The sequence below is a fragment of the Drosophila kikkawai genome, chromosome 3L (genome assembly GCF_030179895.1).
Source record: "Drosophila kikkawai strain 14028-0561.14 chromosome 3L, DkikHiC1v2, whole genome shotgun sequence".
Classification (NCBI taxonomy): Eukaryota; Metazoa; Arthropoda; class Insecta; order Diptera; family Drosophilidae; genus Drosophila; species Drosophila kikkawai.
In genome coordinates, this window is record NC_091730.1 from 12,941,262 (window position 1) to 12,963,412 (window position 22,151).

The 22,151-nt window shown below is 43.0% G+C and overlaps 4 protein-coding genes across 9 annotated transcripts; 3 read left to right on the forward strand and 1 right to left on the reverse strand.

Moving 5' to 3' along the window:
• The first annotated feature begins 7,104 nt into the window (after positions 1-7,104).
• On the forward strand, positions 7,105-8,043 carry LOC108077985 (trypsin beta-like). Its single transcript, XM_017171532.1, has one exon. The coding sequence runs from the start codon at positions 7,105-7,107 to the stop codon at positions 8,041-8,043; it is 939 nt and encodes a 312-aa protein (XP_017027021.1).
• Positions 8,044-8,646: 603 nt separating this feature from the next.
• Positions 8,647-9,570, forward strand: LOC108077975 (mite allergen Der p 3-like). Its single transcript, XM_017171521.1, has one exon. It carries the CDS (start codon positions 8,647-8,649, stop codon positions 9,568-9,570), a length of 924 nt encoding a protein of 307 aa, XP_017027010.1.
• Positions 9,571-10,174: 604 nt separating this feature from the next.
• LOC108077965 (trypsin-1) lies at positions 10,175-11,168 on the forward strand. The gene has a single exon (XM_017171510.2). It carries the CDS (start codon positions 10,175-10,177, stop codon positions 10,919-10,921), a length of 747 nt encoding a protein of 248 aa, XP_017026999.1. The 3' UTR covers positions 10,922-11,168.
• A 1,377-nt stretch (positions 11,169-12,545) lies between these two features.
• On the reverse strand, positions 12,546-21,941 carry lqf (epsin homolog lqf). Of its 6 annotated transcripts, none has more exons than XM_017171828.3 (10): positions 21,557-21,941; positions 17,109-17,252; positions 16,494-16,582; positions 15,767-16,425; positions 15,026-15,713; positions 14,594-14,684; positions 14,265-14,527; positions 14,102-14,203; positions 13,360-13,863; positions 12,546-12,779 (listed from the first exon to the last, which is right to left on the reverse strand). In XM_017171828.3, coding segments are annotated over exons 2-10 (2,457 nt in total). In that variant the 5' UTR covers positions 17,110-17,252; positions 21,557-21,941; the 3' UTR covers positions 12,546-12,719. The 6 variants fall into 6 exon arrangements, with proteins under 6 accessions (XP_017027317.1, XP_017027372.1, XP_017027351.1 ...); XM_017171883.3 differs by lacking the exon at positions 13,360-13,863 and adding an exon at positions 13,006-13,069 and having other exon boundaries at positions 21,557-21,939; XM_017171862.3 differs by having other exon boundaries at positions 13,360-13,737; positions 21,557-21,939.
• Positions 21,942-22,151: the final 210 nt, after the last annotated feature.

Here is a 22,151-nt window from a genome sequence, read left to right on the forward strand (position 1 = left end):
ACTATACCAAAGACTCCACGAAGACTGCCCACTTGCCACCGAATTTCACTCTGCGGCGCGGCAATGTGACATGTTGCCACTAAAATTGATAACTCTATTGCCCATTTCTGATGATTTTGCTGCCGGCGGCCGCTCGTCAATTGCTCACCTGATGATTGATTTTGCTGATTGCCAACGAGTTTGCATATCGCATTTGCATTTTACATTTTACATTTTGCATTTTGCATCTTGCACTTGGCATTTCAGTCAGTCAGCATCTCTGCATATTTACCGCGGCCAATTATAATTAATTTCCCTGGCTTTCTCGGCCCCATCGCAGAATCCGATGCATTTTGTCAACATCAGCGAAAGAGAAACACCGAAAACGAAAGTCCCACCATTTACTGACCAACTGACGGACTGACTGAGTGACCGACTGTCAGCGTTTCAGGTGTCCATTCATTCATTACCTGTCATAATCGATCGGGATAGGGAAGCGCCGAGGTGCCGAGCGTTGATAATGGGTTTGTGGAAAAGGTATTTGTGGAGCTTCGAAAAGATGATGTCTCAATTACTCAAAGTTAGCGCAGGGCATTAATATACATAATGGATTTCCATCAAGTCCATTAAAGTTGAGTCGCAAAAACAAAAGAGATTTCTCAAAATATAATTTAGATCGTGCGTATACGTAATTTTTATAATGCGTATACTTAACGAAATCAATTTTTATATTAGGTGGAGTTCCTCCAGGAAATTTAAATGATTATGTTGGTAATGTTATTAATGTTTAAACAGAAATTAAGTACCCATTTCTTGTTTGTTTTCTAATTACAAAACATATATAGAAGTCTTTATCAAGTTAATTTAATAGTCCTTATAGGGGCAAACCCATTACCATTTCGTTTTTCCCTGACAGAACTTTCAATTTTCTTGGGAAAGCAAACTGCAAATCACAGATTCGCATGGCAGGGAGAGAGTAGAGCTCGATCTGGAGATGGCAATGGAAATGGAAATCCCAAAGACCTTGTCCGTCAGTTGGCGGCGGCGGTGAATGTGAGAGTACTGACCTGCCCCTGGCACCCAGTCGCTTCCCAGTGACTGACTGCGACTGGCCAGAGGGAGATCAGAGATCGGGGATCGGGGAAACCGAGCCTTAAACGGATTGCAAATGCGACTGCGAATGGCGAGGCTTCGTTTCGTGCCTAAAACATTTTGCATAATTTGTTTTGCTCACTTTTCTATGTATTTCAAGCGGTGTAATTTGATTGCGTTGTTGATTTTATTATGAAAGTTGCGAGACAACAATAACAACGGACCGATTAGCATTGCCCACTTTTAACTAAATACTTGAAGAAAAATCAGGGTTTGGAAAGGAGATATATTAAGTAAATATCCAGGATAAAAAGTAGAAAATATAAGGGGATCTTTTACTTTAAAATATTAACTAAATAAGAGGAAATATATCTGAAGAATATATGTATATTTCTTTCTGTGCAGACTGACTCACAGTCCCCCAATTTATATTTCTATTTTGTGTTTTTAGCTGAGGGTGCATGTTGCCAGCAATTGAATAAAAACCCTTTTCATGTTAATGCAACATTTGTTGCTCTGTCAGTCGCTGTGCGATATATATATATATATAGTATGTGTGTTTATAGTATATAGACTAGCAAAACAGACACAATTGGCGGCTCTTTGGCTTTGTACTTGTCTCTCCTTCGGTCTCTGCTGCCGCGGCTGCTGCAGTTGTTTCCTATTAACGATAAAAATCACATGACACGAACTGGTCGCCGATCTGGCTTCGTTTTCTGCAGTTTTTCCCTGGGCCGACGTGCTTTGTTTTTGTCCCCGTTCCGATCCCGGGTCTTGCTTCGCTTTTGGATTTGGCGCCGGCGCCACTAACCCACTTTAAGCCCAGTTCGGGGCCTCAGTTCCGAGCCGGGCCCAATTCGGGCCGGTGTGCTGGGCTGGCCAATTATGCCACATTATGGCCAGTTGAGTGCCGCCGTTATCGCCCCGGAATGACAGGATGCGGCCAATTGGCAGGGCCAGGGCCAAAGCTGGGATTACGCAACGTCAACGTCAATTAAATCAGTTTTACTCCAAATATTTTAAGCCAATGTCAACCGAAACCGCACCGAGAAGATATATTGACATCGTCTGCCCATCGCTGGTACACCTTTCCCCCATTTCGATCCCGAGCTCGATCTGGCCATGCCTGATTGAATTTATGGCCCATCCAAAGGGACTGCGGATCGAGGCCCTTGGGCGGCTCTGGGCTCTGGGCTCTGGGCCGGGCCTGGGCAATTGTTTACACAAAACTTTCACAAATTAACCCAACCTGTGAACTGAAAAACTCAAAACCGAATGCCCGAAAACGCATCGACTCGATTAAAATGCTGCAAACTTAATTGGGGCCCAGTTTGTCGCACATTCTGGGTGGCCCAGGCACAGGCACAGTGGTTGCAATTAAACGAAACCGGGTGAACGGTGATGGAATTTCGGAATTACTTATTTTTGAGGCCTATTAAATAAAGCTCAATGTCACAGGTAATTGCAGCTGTAGATGAGCTTATAAAGTCGTTGGCTTTATGTTTAAAGTATTCATTTATTTGACAATTGTTTTAATTTTATGCATAATTTTATATGTTATTTCTTGGAAAAATTAAATCTTAAAAATATCATAACAAAGCCAAAAAAGCATTAAAATCAGTTCTGAAAGTTTTTCTGTGCTAGTTTCTTCTAGTTTAACAAATCTACATCTCAAATTAAAAATTTTAGGAGATCAAAATTGTTGTGAATTTTTGTAAATTTTAATGATGTAACCCCTTATAAAATTTTGAAAAAATGGAAAAATATTATTTTCCTCCGGACATGCCTAGAAAGACTCGCCTGTAGATGCTGATCAATAATATATATGATTTATAGGGTGGAAAATGACTCCTTCATTCATTTAAAACTTCTGACTTGTTTATAATAATATCCTGCAAGGATATAACAAGGACATAGTGTGTCCAGTTATTTTGTTATATTCCTAACTCAACACAAGGCAATTCTAACTTGGTATTGGTTTGCCTGACTGCTACAGAGTTAAACACAAAATTGACTTCAATAAAAATATATTAAATATATATAAAAATATATATATTTTTTAAAACAATCTTATACCGGATATTTTTAATTTGTACAAAATATCCTTTAATAGCCACTGTGCATCCGTGTTTATTTGTGGGCTTCCTGGACGCGGTTTCCGCCTTCCCCTCCGGCAGCAGCTGCTCGGTCAAGAGCAAGTGGCAATTTAAAGAATTGGATCGGGTGAGGAGGAGGAGGAGGAGGCCTGATGTTGGCGCCCCCATATGCGCATGATAATTTCGATCGCTCCAGCTCCTTGACCAGTCCCAGCTCCAGATGTAGCGAAGAAAGTTGCCGGCTCCTCGGCATCCTCGGCATCGTTTCATGTGGGGCTGTAGTTGTTTTTGTGCCGTGTGCAAGTACACGCGTTGTAAGTGAAATGAAAAGTGCATAAATCTGGCGAGCTGGCAGCGCAGTTCGATAAGAATCGAAAAGCGCCCAGACAAAAGAACTTTCGCTTTCGTTGCGGGTTTCGGGTCTGGCTCTGGCTCTGGCCAAGTAAAAGTGGCCCCAGCCCCTGCATTATTTAACCAAATTTGGCTATTGAATGCAACCGGTCGATGGCTGTGACCGAGTCTGCCACTGAGCCTGTGTCCGCGACGATATAACAATTATGTGCGTTTAATGAGCAGCGGGAGCAGATCGATCTTGGGAGGAGTTGCCGATCATGCCGTTGACTGACGGAGGAGATTGATTGCATAAGCCCCTCGCCTGCAACATTGTCACCCGCTCCCCGTCGAGTCTCCGGTCACTTTCACCGCCTTTCCACTGCCCCCCCACACCAGAATCGCTTAGAAGAGTCAGCGATTTTCGCCTGTTGTCGCAGTTGGAGCAGTGATAGTAAAAGTGATAGTCGTTTCCAATTGGAGATTATTATGGCTTAAGTATTTTACGACTTATATAACCACACACGCACACTCGCCGCCTCAATCGCCGCCGTGGAGACGTCAAAGCAATTAAGCTACCCAAACAGACACGGCCGGCGATACAAATGCAGGCACTTTTCTAATTAATTTTGGACCGGAGTCTCCGACGTTGGGGGAGGGGGTGGGGGGACAAAAATCTCAATAAAATTTCATTTTCATTGACAGCCGCTTTTCAACTGCAGCTCCAATGCAACGTCCCAGGCTTGGGACTCCGCCTCGCATGATGAAGTGTGGAAACGGCAACAACAAGAGCCACCACCACTCGGTACACTTAATTGACAAGTGTGAAACTTTCGATTTCTATACACCCATTGACATACAAAACGAGACAGCCGGAGAGACACTACAAAAAAAATAGGATTACTTCCAAAAAGATGCTAATAAATGAGCTGAATTCCATAGGGAATCTTTTATGTATGATGTCTAGCCTAATTGTAATTATTTAAAAAATATATCTGCGAGGTGTATCCTTGTAAATAATCAAATTTATAATACCATTATTATTTAGCTTATGAAACTTATTTATTTAAAAATATTTAGTTACAAGAATCTACTCCTAAAAATTGTTTTCCGTGCAGCCTAATGATGCCGCCTGCTATGATTTGTTGTGTCTAAATGTCACAATTCTCCCAAATGATGGGCGGACTACGGGAGGAGCTGGGTGCGCCTGCCTGCCTGCCCAGATTGGAGTGGAGTACTCCAAACTCCATACCCCAATACTTCATACTCCTTACTCCAAACACCACTGCTATCGCTATCGGGAGCTGATGGCTTTGGCGATAATTGCCGATATCTGGCGACTGGTCGGGTGCGTCTCGCGTGCTGACTTGACAAAAAGGCTGCTCAATGCCATCAAATGATTAACTAACGGCCCGAACTCGAAACTCAAAAACTCGAAACGTGCGAAGTGGGTGAAATTTTCTTAGCGTGTTCGAGTGCCGGCCGGTGCGATTTTATACTACAAAAATTATGTTTCAATTAAGTCAGAGAAAATGAAAGTTGCTGCAGAGCACTGTAATGGCTTAATTGCCGCCACCGAATTGCGGGTAATCCAGGAGATCATAACGAGAGATCTTAATACCTTTTGCTTCAAATTTAACAGTCAAATGACATCATTTATACATTGAGAGTAGGCAGAGTTTCTTTAACTTTAAAATATACAAGACAAAAATGAGATTTTTGAAGAATTATATTCAACAGTGAGTAGCCTTCTGTGACTTGTTAGTTCAACAATTAAATTAAAAACACATTTATTCTCTCTGGATTTTTAAATTTTCTCAGAAAACAAATTTTAAATCTATTTTAAATTCTCACAAGTACTGAAAGCCGATTAACTACAGTTTCTACTTATAGAATTCCGCCAGTGATTCTCAAAGGAACCATCTTCCCAGAACTGACAACCCGTCATTTCGTATTTCATCATACTCCAAGAGGCTATAATTAAAAATCAATTTGGCCAAAAGTTCCTAATATGCAAGAGCCGCCGCAACAGGCTCCTAATAACCACGTTCGTTGCCTGAGTCTTTTGTTTGGCGTTTTGTCAAAGGTGCAGGCAGCGAGGGAGCAGCTCCTCCTCCATGTGCCGCCATCTCCAGATCCAGACATCAACGTGAGCCGCACATATCGAGCATAATATCGCGAGTCGCGGCGATGTGGCACGGCATGGTCTATTGGAGCCCGGGTTCATGCTATGTCAAGCATGATCTCGCTGTTTGAGGCCTGCGCCTCAGAAGAAACCCATTAATGAGCGCACAAACTGGCATTTGACAGATTTTTTAATTAAACCATACAAATTGCGATTCTTCACGCTTTTCGCCACACGAAACTGGCGGATATTATTGCTGGCCCACTTAGCCGGCGACATGAAGCCTCCTCTTCCTCCTCCTCCTCCTCCTCTAGCTCCATCTCCTTCAGTCCTGCTCCCAACCGAGGCGGCATTCCATTTGGTCAACGATAAGCGCGTAATCTCAGCCAGCGCCAGCCAGAGTGAAATGCCAATGTTATCGCTTATCTGGCAGCCGGCAGGCGGCAGCTCGCGCGTAAATTCGAGCTGAGCCACACACAGGGAAAGAAAGAAATTTGCATAGGCGCTGAGCTAATGAATTTCTGCTGCCTGCTTACATAATTATCGGCAGCACCATTATGGACAGCCTGGACCAGCACCGGGACTGGGACTGCGACATGGATCTGCATCCAAATGCAGTGCTCCTTTCACTTTTGTGCGAGAGCCTGCCTAATTATTCCTGGCCATTGTGTCCCCTGTGATTTCGCACATAATTAAGCTGCTGTGCAAAATTTACATTAAATTAATAGTTTTATTGTTTTGTCTCCGCCTGCAGTTGAGTTAGAGCCGCCAGCTTGAGCTGGAGTCATGCGGAAGCGGCGCCCTACCAAAAATGGGCAGTCGAAAACCTGACACAAAAAATCCAGGGAAGATATACTATACATATGTATGTACATATACCTGTAGCCATTGCCACCAGTAGACAATGATAAAGCACCGAAAAATGATTGCGGAATTTATGCAAAACCGTGGGCAAACATAATGTCTAGACTGAGCTTCATTTCACTTTCATGACCCATGCTGTGATAGATGTATTGTTTCTGAAATCATATTCTTTCTTCTTTTGATTAACCCATGGTTAGGTTTTGTGACTTAAAAGGTAACTTATGTTTGAACTGAAATTACATAAAAATAAACAAACAACAATATTTTCTAATATTTAAGAATTTATTTACCTAGAATGTAACACTAGAATAAGAACCAGAAATAAAACTAGAATAACTCTATGTAAGTGAATAAATTTAATAAAATTATAATAATGATAAATATTCAAAATATAAATATGATATTTATATACTCATCGCTTTGGGTTAAAATTGGCATCTCCCTAACTTGACCTCTTTTGTGTCAATAAAAGAAATGTCAATGCCAAATACAGGTTTTAGTCAACGCGTGAAACCCATTAAAGAACGCCTAAATCTGTTGCCAAGAGGTCGAAAGGTGGCTAGCTCAGGGCGTCTGGATTCAGTCAACTCGCGATCGTGTTCTTAAACGGTTCTTAGCATGAACTTCGGATTAATAGGACTCGCCGTATCTGTCGGGCTGCTGATCCTGGTGGCTAATATCGGAGCACAACAGCAGAGTCTTTCGTGGGGAGGATACTACCTAGACAATGGCACCCACTATCTGCTATACGAGGGACCTAGGCCCAGACCAAAGCCGGCGCCGCTGCACTTACAACGCCATCCCAATTTTAAAAATATATCCACAAATCCATTCATCAACTCAGTGAGCACGCTCAATGAATTCCCCAACAGGATTGTTGGCGGTCACAGGGTGAATGTGTGCAAAGACTGTCCTTTTCTGTGCTCCGTCCACTACGAGGGATACTTTGTATGCGGATGCACGCTCGTATCTAGAAAGTGGTGCCTCACAGCCCACCACTGCAAATTTGGAAAGGTCGGACTGTACTCGGTGCGGTGCGGAACGACTCAACAGAAGCGTTTCGGGCAGCTCCGCAAGATACGGCTAATCGTGGCCAATGCAGGATATAACCCCAATACTATGACTCATGATCTAGCCATGTTGAAGTTTAAGAAGCCCATGAAGTATACAAAGTGTGTGCAGAAGGTATTGTTGCCCGCGCCCTCGTCCAAGCCATTACCCAATGTCCTTGATATCTGGGGTTGGGGCCTCACCTCGGCTAACGCCGTGAATGTCCAGCGATATGCCCTTGGAGCACGAGTTAAGCGCGTGGATCCCAAGGAATGTAGAAAAGACTACGCAAGCGCTGGTGTGAAAATAACGCCTGACATGGTATGCGCCAGAGCATCAGGCAAGGATACCTGCTCCGGCGACTCCGGCGGTCCAATGACTCATAATGGTGTGCTAGTCGGAACCACCTCCTTCGGCATCGGTTGTGCCCGTCCCAATTATCCGGGTGTTTATGCCAAAACTAGATCCCATATCGAATGGATCCTTAACGTAATGCGTAAATTTTAGTCAATAAACCGATGAAAAATGAACCAAAATGAGTTGAGTTGAGTAATGAGTTGGGCTTGGGTTATTTCAAGTTCGACTTCCCGAAGAGCTTCTTTAGTATCTAAGAGATATGTAAGATCGGAATAAGGCTCAACTAATCTGTGAATAAGGAGTATTTTGGTGTCACCCGACAAAGATTAGAAATAATTAGCAGTCTCTCTTTTGACAAGATGTATTACTATTTGTAGTTATACTAATAAGAACTAAATACAACACCTTTAAAATAATGTTAAAAAGCGTTTTTTTTTTAAACCTAGAATAGCACATTAAAAATCTATTAATTACAAGTACAATAAACTAAATTAATTAAGTGATTAAGTAAGCCCCAGAAAGCGATTAGCGAATTCTTTGTTTGAATTTTTTGACAGCATATCAAATCCGATTGCTGCGGGCTAAGATTTGGCTAATTGACTTAGCCTACTTCAAGAAAGTCAAAGATAAATGGCTATAGAAAAAAAGAGGTGAAAAAAACTAAAAGAATTTTGCGGTAAAAGGCTGAAAGTTAAGTCTTTGTTCTACCAGATTTCAGTAGGGAAGACATCGCGAACCTAATCGGTTGGAGAAATGAATTTAAGGCTCCTGCCGACTGTTTCGGCAATCGCTATATTTGCCTATCTTTGGAGCCTGGTAGCAGATGCTGAGCCACAGGGTTCGGCCTGGAACGGTCACTACCTGGACAATGGCACCCATTATTTGCTGTACGAGGCGCCAAAGATCCGCAGACAGGACTATCTGGCACTGGCGAATATATCCAGCAATCCTGCTATAAATGCCCTGGAGTCCCTGGATTACCTGCCGACTCGCATCGTGAACGGCAAGAGAATCAGGTGCACGAGGGCTCGCTACCAGTGTGCCCTCCACTACCAAGGTTCCTTCATCTGCGGATGCGTTATCCTGTCGCATCGCTGGATTCTTACGGCCCATCATTGCATTATTGGTAGCCCCGAGGACTACTCTGTCAGAGCAGGATCGGTGCAACAGCGGCGAGGGGGACAGCTGCGTCGTGTCCAGAAGATCGTGGCCCACGGAGGATACAATGACTTCACCATGAACAACGACATTGCGATGATGAAGCTCAAAAAGCCACTCAAGTTCAACCGGTGTTGTCGAAGGGTAAGGTTGCCTCGCAGAAGGAGGAGGAGGCGTCTGCCGCGATGCTGCCTGGCCAGTGGTTGGGGATTGGCATCAGAAAACGCCCAGAACGTGCAGCGGTATCTGCGCGGTGTAATAGTCTGCAAGGTAAGGCGCCGCAGGTGTGTAAGATCTTACCGAAAAGCTGGAATCAAGATCACCAAACATATGATCTGCTACGCACGAAAGAATCGCGACACCTGCTCCGGCGACTCGGGCGGCCCTCTGGTCCACAAAAATATCCTAATTGGAATCACGTCCTTTGGAATCGGATGCGCTAGGAAAAGGTATTCAGGGGTTTACACCGATGCTGGGGATTACGTCAAATGGATTAAAATGGTCATGAGAAAACATTAAATTATAAAATAGGTATTTTAAAATATTTTTAAATATTATAAGGTACGTTGAGTATCCTTACAATGATAGAAGTCAGGTCAACGTTTCTGTGAATCAGTTTGTAATAAATCTAAGTTAAAACAATTCATCTTCCTTAATAAATGGCAAATCAATTTTCAGTTTGTATTGATTTATTGATGGATCAAACACACACCTTAAAAATGATAGGAATAACAACTATTTTGCGGATCTGCAAGTTCATTCAACTTTTTCGCATATTATTAATTCACACTGAAAGTTAATATAAATGAAAAATGTTTGGAATGATTAAAGCCAAGAAAGTTAATACATAATGTGTGTGGGCCCTTTTGGAAAACCAAGCCAAGAGATCTTTATATATAATGCACAATTTTAGAACAAGTTCCAGTGGAAGGAACGTTCTCATCCATATTGGCATGTCATTATGGGACTCATCAATATGCAGGCCAGATTCAGTAGGTCGTATGGCAAAGCAGGGGGTCATTAGCATTCTTGATTCTATTTCATATTTTCGCTGGCCTCTGGGGTCGACTTTCAGTTAACAGCCGAGGTTAGGTCACTGCGGTGGCTTTGTTTTTTTCGGATGATGAAACTCTCGGCGCTACTTTTATTGCTCATTTGTGGCCATAAAATACGGGCTAAATCACCACAGGAGCGGATCGTAGGTGGCGTGGAGTTGCCCATTGATGTGTCACCCTGGTTGGCTTCTATTAGTGTGCATGGAAACTACAGTTGCAGCTCGGCCTTGATTACCTCCCAGTGGCTGCTGACGGCCGGGCATTGTGTCCACTATCCGGATAGATACACAGTTCGGGCAGGATCTGTGTCCCCCGAAGAAGGAGGCGATATTAGAGAGGTGGAAAGAATTATCCTGCATCCGGGTTTCAAGCTGCGAACCCTGGACAACGACATTGCTTTACTGAAGACCAAGGAACCCTTTCAGTTGGGTGACAATGTGCAACTGGTAAAACTTCCCCTGCCGGGACTTGGTATCCTTCCAAGAACACTCCTGGCCGCTGGCTGGGGCACCGTAAATGTCAACGCCAGCGACACAGAACCAAGGCTACGTGGCACTTTCGTGAATGTCATAGACCAGAGGCGATGCCAGCGGCTCTACTCTCGCCTAGGTCGTCCCATCAGGGCCAATATGCTGTGTGCGGCGGCCGCTGGTCGGGATCACTGCTACGGAGACTCGGGTGCTCCTCTAGTACATCACGGCAGTAGCTATGGAATTGTTTCCTTTGCCCACGGCTGTGCTGATCCCCGTTTTCCAGGAGTCTACACCAGGCTGGCCAACTATGTGACCTGGATCTTCAATGTCCTAAGAAGTTAGGGATGCAGAATGTAATGAAAATACAAAAAGTATACGATTATACATAAGTTAAATAACAATATTCACAATGAAAATAAAGACGATTCACTAGGAAGACTGCTTTGCTTGCTCCTGGAATACTCTGAGGATTATACAATCCTCTAGCATTTCCCAGCCATCTGAGGAGCCGCACTCGCTTCGTGCCCAAGCCAGGCGATAAACCCATACCGCCAGTCGACGGCAAATTTGTGTAAATTATGTATTTGTGCATTTTGATTTCATTTAAACGAAGTTTCCTGATGGCCCCCAGCGCATGTCAAATATCAAAACCGAAACCAGCCAGCCAGCTAGGCAGCTAGCCAGGCACTTGCGCAACACATCCCGCAATCCATATCCATACGTCCGTCCATATCCACATTCGCAAGCCCATCTCGAATCCGCATCCATCCCAGCTGGCTGGCTGGCTAAAATATCACTGCCATATGCGGTGGGCGTGCTCCGTTAATGCTGCACTCTGGCGGCCCCTGAAATTAACATAATCGTGCTGCCGTTGCTGTGGGGATCGGGATCGGGATTGGAACTGGAAGACTGCGACTGGGATTGCCTGTGTTCGTTGTCGGATGCTGCCTGTTGGCGCCCCAACAAAGTGTTGAACGCTGGCGCTGGCTGTCAAGTGGAGGCCTCGGGCCATTGGCACACTCATGAGTTTAGGCTGGAGTCGGTCGCCACCCGCTTAGCACTTTGTAGTGGAAGTTGTGCAATGGGAGCATCAAAAGTGGTCTGACTACTACATGAACTTTCTACACACAGGATATTCTAGCCATGTCGTGAAGAAACCAATTTCATTTATCTTTGTTTTACGTGTATGTATATTTTGTTATCATTAAGTTACGCTTATACAATTCATTACGTATTCTAACCTAAATGTATACCATTACTTTGTTTGCTCTGTTTTCGTTTTCGTTTTGCTCTTGCCATATTGTTCTTTGTATATAATGTGTTCAAAGGTTCTTGTTGTAAATTTGAAACTAGTCGCTAAGGTAAAAGTGTGTCAACAGCAAACTCGTGTATGCATTGTGTCTTGAAGGTGGACCAAAAGCGAATGCAAACTCGAAAAAATCCTCAAAATGTGTGTTTAAAAATCGATTTAGCCAAAAACCTTTAATTGTTATAATTTTTTGTTTTGGTTTCTTGCACACGCACATGCACAATAAATTTCACAATATAAGAACGTAAAAAAAATTACAATTACAAGCACACATCAATCTGTTTTCAACACGTTTCTCTTTACCAATTATGCAATCTTTAAAGCTATATAACAATTTTTAGTTTTCATTTTCGCATCTCTCGTTTGGACTCGATTTTTCGGATTTCGCTGCCGTTTTTTGGTAATCGCCTCAACAAGGATACAACTCAAACAACAGCAGGGGATCTCAACTAAGGGTCGGGAATCAATGGTCCCCAAGACCGCCACTCAACTTGAAGGGTTTAAAGTGTGGCAATTAAAATGTAAATCGTATGGTGGTTAATTTCAGAGTCAGTTGAGTGGCGCTTTGGGGACTGGGTTACATGGATTAGTTATTGCAAGTTATGTCTGAATTGCAAGCTTTCTTCTACTTCGCTCATCTTGCCTCTCTCTCTCACGTACATCACATATTTTACAGTTTAATAATACTTCCTTACACATAATTTATTAATTAATTCATATTTTCTCTCTGCTAAAATTGGTTGCTGCTCCACACTCCGGCCAGACCTTGGATTAGTTGACGATCCCTTTGTTGCTCCTGCTCGCATTGCGGTTCATTGATCGGCTCTCAAATTACGACAAAAACGGGTTTGTAGCTCCTTCCGGCTTGATCCACGGCATGTTGTTGTTTTGCTGTAAAATGTTTAAGATTTCCCATTAGACATTTCTTTGTTTTTGTCGTATTTAATTCTAATTGTTTTGGCTAAAAGCAAACTACATGCAGAGTCAAACGGCCGTGTTTAAGTGTTATACGAGCCAACTACAGCGGGTACAGTGGTAGAGGGTTTAAGTAGTTGTTAGAAGGTAAGACTACTAAGAAGTTAGTTAGCAGAGCATGCACATTCGAAAGACATTTTACCCATTATTCGCATTTATTGCATATTGTATGTGTTTTATTTAAGCGTCCAAGCCTCCATGGTTGGCTACAATTAGAAAATGTTATGAATCAACGGGTTTTTTAGCAAAGCTGCCTTCTGCTCAAGATGCGTACGTGGTTTTCGAAGGAGCAGCGAGGGCAGCTATGCGAGCACAGCTTCCTACGCTTCGTAGTTCTCATACTTGCTAGTCAAACGAAAAGGAAACTAATTCAACGGAAAGAAACTCAAAACTAAAGATAAAAACGCAAGCGAAACGATAAACGATAAACGACAAATTCTGGCAGAGGAAGTAGTTTTGGGGACAACAACTTTAACGGCGACGACGGCACACTCACTTCCAGCTTGCAGTGGGCGGAGGAGGAGGGACCATAACTGCAGACAGGAGCGTCCACAAACCCAATGGGGGCCACACTAACACCCGGAGTTTCAGCCAGGGATTCGGACAGGGCGCTGCTGTAGCTGGCAGCATAGCTTGAGTATATACCCGGAGTTCCGTAATTGTTGTTGTTGTTGTTATACATATTGTAGGCATCGTCAGCTGGCGCCGTTGGGCTATTGAAATAGGGTCTCTCGCTGAATATGTCCATGTTGCGGATGCCATCGATGCCGGGACTCGGACTCACATGGCTGTACATGGTGCTGGTGCTGCTGGAGCTAGTGATGTGGCCGTTGTATGGATAGTTGTACACCTGCGAACTGGGCTGTGGCTGTGGCTGGGGGATGATGGTTGCGGAGGGAGGAATGATGGGATTACTAAACGCACTCAGCAGCTGAAATTCCCCCGCGGAAGAGGGCCCCAAGTTGAGGCTGGTGGGACGCACGGGGGGCGGAAGTTTTGGCTGGGATTTTAGGGTTTTCACATGCAAACAGTTGCTCAAGAAACGAAATGACGTAAAGGAAATCAAAATGCATAAGTAAAATGATAAGATAAGTGTTGTGGAAAAGTAAACGGAAATGCCAATAAATCAGACTGTAAAAAACCTCAAAAGAGTAAGTACAAGTACGAAGAATTCCTAGCACCTCAGACGTACTCCATTTCCAAGTTAATCTGTCACCTTTTTGCGTAGGCAAACTCACCTGGGAAGGAGCACTGACGCCACCCATAACAGGTGCCCAGGGATCCTGGTTCATGCTGACGGCGAAGGGAGCCTGCTGTTTCAGCTGGTTGATGGACGGCACCTGTAGGAAAATTATAGAATGTTTTTATGAATGAATATTTAAATCCGATGAGATGACTCACGGCTGGCTGCTGCTGCTGGAATAGATTCGTCTTGGGCGGCATCACGTTGTCGCTGAAGGGATTGTAGGCAGGCGCATTTCCCGTTTGTGTCTGTGGCGCTATGGGCTTGATCAGATTGTCCAGGTTAACCAGTGCCGAGTTTTCGCCAAGGAACGAGTGCGGATCCTTCAGCGGCTTCTTAGCAGTGGCCCCCGTCGAAGGATGCATACTGCTTCCGTTTCCGTAGTTTGACGATAGCGGATCCATGTCATCGAGCAGAGAAGCTGAAAGCAAGTAGTTTTATTGATAAGTTTGAGAATTTTTAGAGCTGTTTATAGTTATTGTCTTACCATTGTTGTTGTTGGAGGCATTGGAATTGCTCAGCTCGCTCTTGTTACGGTTGGTAATCAAATCGAACTCATCAAACTCCGGGGATGGTTTCTGGAATAAAAAATATATGAAATATGAATTACTTGTAGCTTTAAAGGTAACGTTTTCTTTAGAACCTAAAATCATTTTAAGACAAGAAAGAAAGCTAACTTCGGCAAGCCAACGTGTGTATTCCCTCGCAGGTTTGAATTAGATCATCTATCTTTCTATCTATCATAACTAAGCTAAAAATGCTTTATTTTACACGAATACACGAACTATCTTTCCAAAATTCGATTAGATTATTTAATTATCTGAATTTTAGCAGTTCCCAAGATAATGCAATTAAATAATTAAAGGAATCACTGGCACCTAACACGCTTAGCTAAGCAATCGTCCCAGAATATACTCACCTTAATGGCTCCCGTTCCTAGTGCTTTCCAGGGATCATCCAGTGCTCCCGCTCCTGACTGTGGAGCAGCTCCACCCGCCCAGGGATCTGCTGAACCGGTTCCACCAGCTCCTCCGCCTCCACCAGCCGCAGCGGATGGCTCCGCCAGCCAGGGATCCGCTGGAGAGCCGCCATTGTTTGCCGCATGATGATTTACTGGTGCAGCCGCCAAAGCTGCTCCGGCTGTTGATTTCGTTATCCAGGCGTCCACTGGAGCGCCCGCTGGAGTGGCTCCGCGTCCATTCTGATTGGCATTGCCGTTGGTCTGCAGCCAGCCCTCGTTGGAGGAGCCCGATGCCACTGATGGCGACTGGTTGCGTGCTCCCCAAGCATCGCCAGGTGCTCCTCCTGGTGGCGCTGAACTCATCGGCACTCCGGCGCCCATGATAGTACGTGGAGCGGCGTTAGGATGCCAGGGATCCACCTGGGGCGAGGAGGTTCCCGACCAGGGATCCGACAACTGACTGGGTGCTCGTGGACCGGGTGTGGCCCAGGGATCGACAATGGCTGCAGGGGCGCCGCCTGCAGCGCCCAGCGGTGGACTCGAGATGCTGGTGGCGCCCAAAGAGATGTCCAGCAAATCCAGCAAATGGCTCTGGGGCTCCTCCTTCTTGGGCGCGGCAATCGGCCGTCCATTGTGATCCCTCACGCTAACAGAATACATTAGAAAAGAATCCTGAATTTAAATACCTCAAAAACTCACTTAAAGTCCTGCTCGCTCTGGCTAAGGGCCAGCTGGAGACGCACATCGTCGCTGCGTCGCTTGGCCTCCTCCTGCTCGGCTTCCTCGCGCGACATGGCCATGGCCAGCTGAAGCTGCAGCTCCTCCTCACCGGCCGTCTGCGGGCGAACCATCTCCAGCTCAGAGACAGACTTGGGCGGCTCCTCCTGCCAACCTGGGGGCAGATCCCGCTGCGAAGGTCCGTCTATGTAGCCATCACTGCCGAAACCGCTCGGATGCTGGGCGAATCGCTCCTTGGCCTTCAGCGCCTTGACTCGCTCGTTCTTGAGCCGTTCGTCATCCTTGAGCAAGTTGACCAGCTGCTTGGCCTTCTCCCGGACATGGGTACCCTGGTCCTTGCCCTCCTCGAAGTAAACAAACTCGCGCAGCGTCTGAATGGCAAAGATGTTCTCCTTGCACTGCTGGGCCACCTTTTCCGTACCGGTCTTGATCAGATACTCGAGCAGGATGAGTGCCTTATAGACGTGGCGCCAGTTCTTGCCGTGGTCGTTGAGACGCTTCCAGATCATCTGCATGATCTCGGAGAAGGCCACCACGTTGTAGGTGAGATCCGCTATCTCGCCCATAATGGCGGCCGACGGACCCCAAGGGTCGTTGGAGGTGGCCTCGCGCACTTTGACCTGGTGGGAGTAAAGAGTTTAGTGAGGGGATCGAATTGGATAGTTGGAATACCAAGGAGATCACTTACCTGAGCATCGGAGTAGTTGTGCGCAAGGTTCTTGATATTCCGGCGTAGACCCGCGACATTGACCTGCATATCGTCCTTTTGCTTTCTCACTGTGTGACGAGAAGGATGGAGGGGAGTGTTAGCATGGCTATACCGTCTCGATCAAACCCTTCGGGGGTCTCGAGGTGGATTGTGGGAGAGGGAGAGGATGGGGTTATTCGTTCTCGAAAAGACTTTCGTCTCTGTGAAAGTTCCGCTTGATGTGAATGGAAATTGAAGTTGAATTTTGGATTTTTAACTTATTTTGACGGTATCTCTGAAGTTTTCGAATTGAATTTCGAGTCTAATGTGTTGAATGTGAGTGTCGGACTACAAAATCTGAACAAAAACGAAAACACAAACGGTGTGGAACGGTGTTTCGTGGTCTGTGGTGAGTAATGTTTGTATGCTGCTGCTCTGTGCTGCTGCTTCGGTGTTGTGAGAATCGTGTCAAAGTTGAACTCAAAATCAAATAGGATCGGTTTAATATACACATCTGATGGATAATACCATTTCTATTTTATTTTATTCATTTATTTGCGGTGTAGTTGGAAGAGAACTTGTTGTTAAATGATATGTATTAACATTGAGACTTACTTTTCGTTTGTTTTTGCGTTTGACTTTGCTTTTTATTTTCTATACAAGAGACTTTTGCTTGCAAAAGCTTGAGATTCTTTTTCTCTTATTGTATTTTTTCGTTTTTTGTTTTTGTTTATTGCTGTTTAAGTGCTCCAAAGCAAGCTAAGTATGAGATACAAGATAAATACAATCAAAATACATAGTATAAGAGTACAGATACGGATATACATATTTATTTATATAGTTCAGATGTCGGTTGTTAATGTTATCGACGTTGCAGTGGTGCAAAACACACAGTTCCATAGATACTATACATAATAATTGCCGAACTCAAACTCAAGTGCACCGAACAAAAAGAGTGAAAGCATACGTTCAAATAGATACCCAATCGAAATAGAAATAAAATCCGAGGAATTTTTTTAACGCCGGCCGAAGGTTTGCCCGTGCACTGCCCCAAAAGGCGGGTAAGGAACCAGATCTCGCAATAGCGGACCCACCAAGTCCAGGGCCCTCCAACGCCTAGGGGAAATAATTCAATTTGCGGGCAAACAAAATGCAAACAGAAATGAATAACAACACGGAGCAAAAATAAAACGAAACATAGCAGAGAGTATTTCCCTTGAATTTCGAAAGCCGACTGTGCGATACTCTGCCCAGTAAGATCTTAATTGTGCAACAGTTCAGATACCATATAATTAACAAAGTATTAAAATGTTATCACATCCACAAATTATATTTAAATTAAATCAAAATTAATTTGTTCTGAATATTTCATTCGATAAAAGTTAAATGAGCATGATAATTTAATATTACATTGGAAATTATGTGGTCAAAAATATTTTTAAAAATATATGTTCATTAAAATTTGCAATGCAAACTTTGCATGTATAAATAAATAAAATTCATTTAAAAAATAAATATTCTTCTTAAAGCATAAAAAGATTATACACATATGTACATATGTAAATTAATTCTTCTCGGATTAAGGTATCTTCAATGACTTGTTTATTGGTTTCTTGAACCCCTAAGCATTACTTAAAGTTCCCTGACAACAGTTCCCACTTAGTGGATAGGCCCTCACTGCATCCAATGCCTTTGCTTGAACTTAACCCATGACAGACCGAAGCCGCAAAAATGTAAAATAACCGAAGAGGAGGAAACCAAAGGGAGGCCCTGGACAGACAGTCGTCTACGTCTATGTCTGGATATGCAAATTTTCAGCGTAAGCTGCATTATGCATTAAAAGCCGAACAGGGAACAACCATAGCGAGAAATTATAGCAAATGAATTGATTTTTCCTTTCTTTTCTTTGTCGAGGTGCGCTCATCTATTTTTAAATGAAAAAAGTGCACACAAGATAATCAAATTGTTATCGATTGGCTGGCAAAGTGGCAAAAGTTCCTTAAGAAGAATTTCAAATAAGGGGTTATTCGGCCATACAAATTTCGAGAATATATAGAAGCCAGATGAAAGCTGATTACCGATAAGATAGCGACGTGCATATATGTACATAATATTTATAAATTTTTATGTTTATAAAAAGACTGCAAGTCGAAGACGGCTTTTTATTGCAATGCGTATCTTAAATTTCAATTGTAATTTTGTTGTATTATTTTTATACAATAAAATGAATAAAATTATCATTCATTCATTAAGAGATATTGCACAATAAAGCGATATATTTTTATCAAATGTCAGTGAATAATAAAAACATTTACGTGAGGTTTAATTATTGTAATGATCATGATAAGATAAGACTTTTTGTATCGAAAGTCCACACCCCAAAAGAGGCTATATTAAAATATATTTATATTAAAGCAACAATTTTAATATATTGAGCTTTGTTTTCCTAAATTCCCAAAAGTGGCTACAGAACTTTAAAACGCACTGTACTGTAGATACCGGTAAGAATTCGGACATGCGAATCAACCAGTTAACAACTGGAGAATCTTTGTAGTTTCTCTATAAGCACGGTTCTTGTTGACGTCTGACATTTATTTATGTTGGATTTCTGTTTTATTTTTCGTTCTTTTATATCGTGTAAACAACGCACTTGACACATATTGGAGAGAGCCGTCCAGCAGCGAAACTCCGCAGAGAACCCGCCTCGAAACTGTAGGCCACAGATAAACCCGTTCGTCAAGTATTCGAGCTATGCGAGAGACCAAGTGATAATGGGAGGAACTTTAGAGCATCTGGGGAGGGGGATTCATTGACCGATCCACAGTCGTCATCGTCGTAGTAATCACACAATACCCGGGCAGTGAGCGGAAGGGCTGTCATTTGTTTGTTTTCGTTACGCCCCAAGAAGGCGAAATAATTCAATTAAATGTCGCGCAGTAAGACGAGAAAACTACGCAAATGAAGTGCAAGAGTCGAGAGAGATATTGGGTGGTTTCTGGTCTGTTTTTTTGTTGTGGTTGTCGCCTGAACTTGAGTAAATTGAATGCCAGACAGAAGCAGCCGAAAGTGGCAGATGGGGACGGAGGCCGGGACGGAGCTTTCTTTGTGTTTTGCACTTGACTTTCGGCAAAACGTCGCCGTTTTATTGCCAAAAATAAAAGTTCACTTGTGTGGGTATCAAAACAAACAGAATGCTGAACGAGTTGCGATTCACTTTGTTTCAAGGCAGAGAGCCTTGACGGAGAATCGGTTCAATGAACGTGGTGGCGGAAAAAGCTTGACAGCCCGCTCCAAACACTGAATTAAACCCGAAAGCAGGAGGAACTTTGCCCGAGGTTAAGGTGTTGCCCGATTGGTATGCGAGATGGAACTGATCGCTCGATATTGTTTATTGTATCTAAACGCAATTATACCCAGTCGAAATATTCCACATTCACGAGGCTGTTTGACATGCAGTTTTGTTAGCCGTTTAGCATGTTTCCGCTAAGGTGAAATATTGATGATAGCCTGTCATTAACCCTTTCATACATCGTTCTGAGGAGAGTCTTTAAGCCCCCCGAACGGATTTCATAACTGATTATTTTGGAACGCCATTTGATAAGTCGGATTTACATTACGAAACTAATTTCCCCCGATCTAAGGCTTATCTCCTTATTAAACAAATGTTTTCATTAAATTAATGATTCATCAGTTGAAATACCTAAATAAAACATACATATAAAGTCTTTGAATTTATTGACATAATTAAAAATCTTATCAGCCCCACGCTTAAAATTCTTGTACGAGGAAAAACATAAAAACCATATTTTTTCTAAGAATGTAAATACCTTAAACAATCTTGAAAGCTTTGGAATATCCGTTTCAAAATTATAAAGGCTATCAGTTGTTCTTAGTAAGAAGTGTGGTTTTTATGTTTAATGGGAAAACTCACGCTTAGAAATGTTTGTTTTTTACTCATCAAACATTAAACTTATTTATTTATTTACTTATTTACTGGTGCCCCTCTCTTCGCACATATTTTTAAGTTTATAAAAAAAAAATAATAGAATTAATGTTTTCGGTTAAAATTCCACTGGATAACGATAAGCTTTTCTGGCAAATGAAATGTTTGCTTGTGATTTACGGTTATCTCTTCTCTCTGACGCTTTGTTATCCAGGTGCTAGGGGTTAACCACTGTCCATGAAGGTCATTGCTCGCTGATGATGCCCACTGTGCAACTTGATCGCTGCCGACAGCAGGTTCCTTGCCCCGTACCTCCCCCTATACATACATATATTGTTGCATTTTCCAGAGTTGCTGCATCTGTTGTAAATGCGGGCGTACATTATATAGTTGTGAATGCACAGACACACAGATACGGTCATAATAATAGCAGCTGCAAATGGATATGTCTATTCTTCTTTAAATCATGATAAATGATGTTGAACACCTGTTAGATTTTTCTTTACTGTTTAAATTAAACTAAAACATTATTGTAACTCATTCTGACTAAGGATCTTCTGTTAGTTATATCTTCAATTTAAGATACTAATTTAGTGAAACATCCCAATCTTAACCTGTAATTAGGAGCAGTGCCTATTATTATGACTGCGTCTGCAGTTGTCCATGGGTGCCCGTCGTTGGTGTGTGTGCGTGTGATAACGAGTCAGAAATGCGATTAGATTTCATTTGTGGCACTCAAACTAACACACATACTCACACAACCGATGGGGGGCACAAAAATGCGAACTTCATTCATTACTCATACGCGGAGCGTCCCCCTTTCGCATAAACCTGTTCCACCTTTTGGGCCAACGCCCCCTTGGCCCCTCGACCGCTACGCCCCTGCTGACCAAGGGCTATGACTAATTTTTCGACCGGCTAACGGCACTTATCAACAACACGCACCAGAATCAACGAAACAAATAGAAGCCAAGCGTTATCATAAATAACTAAAGATGTTAGCAGGGGAATAACATTTAAATGGGGGATCCTTAATATTTAAAAGACAAACTTAGAAGAAAACACACAATTACGACAAACACAAAAGAGAGAAATGTTTGCCCCGCTCTCTTGCGCTCACCTGCAATGTTGCTGTCTTTATTGTTGTTTTACTTTTTGTTGCTGCTGCAGTCCGCCCGTGTGTTGGTGTGAGTGGGGGGCTCCGTGTGTCTGTGTCTCTTTGTGTGCGAGTGTGTGTGTGTGCGACTCCTCCTCCCCAAGTTTTCTAGTTTTCTATATTTTACGACTTTCTTTTCTTTCTTTCCTCCGAAAAATAGACACAGTCACAAGACGATGATGACGACGGCGACGTCAACAAAAACAGAAGGCCTTCGCGCACAAGCTCTCTATTGCGGGCGAAATGTACCCTTTGCACTTTGCACAACAAACACGGATTATTAGTATTAAATAATAGATTTAATATTTAATTGTTATTAAATCTGGATCTGCTTTCTGCTTTTCTGTTTCGCGTTTCGTCAGTGATGTGATCTGAGCAAAAGATTGCCCAAAATAAACAGCTAAAAACAAGCCAAATTCCGATAGAAAAAAGCTAAGAAAAATACTGACTTTTTGGTCAATTCCAGGGATCGCAAGTAAATATATTCAAATGTGTTTATTTGACATAGTTGCGTATATTATGCATATTTCATATTTACATTTCATATATGTTGCATATT

Bases quoted from the DNA above. Each gene is read 5' to 3' on its own strand.
- LOC108077985 (XM_017171532.1), top strand. From the start codon at position 7,105: ATGAACTTCGGATTAATAGGACTCGCCGTATCTGTCGGGCTGCTGATC.
- LOC108077975 (XM_017171521.1), top strand. From the start codon at position 8,647: ATGAATTTAAGGCTCCTGCCGACTGTTTCGGCAATCGCTATATTTGCC.
- LOC108077965 (XM_017171510.2), top strand. From the start codon at position 10,175: ATGAAACTCTCGGCGCTACTTTTATTGCTCATTTGTGGCCATAAAATA.
- lqf (XM_017171828.3), bottom strand. The intron at 14,528-14,593 runs GTAAGACAATAA...ACTTGCTTTCAG, and splicing joins TGCCTCCAACAACAACAATG to CTTCTCTGCTCGATGACATG. The intron at 14,204-14,264 runs GTGAGTCATCTC...ATTTTCCTACAG, and splicing joins TCCAGCAGCAGCAGCCAGCC to GTGCCGTCCATCAACCAGCT.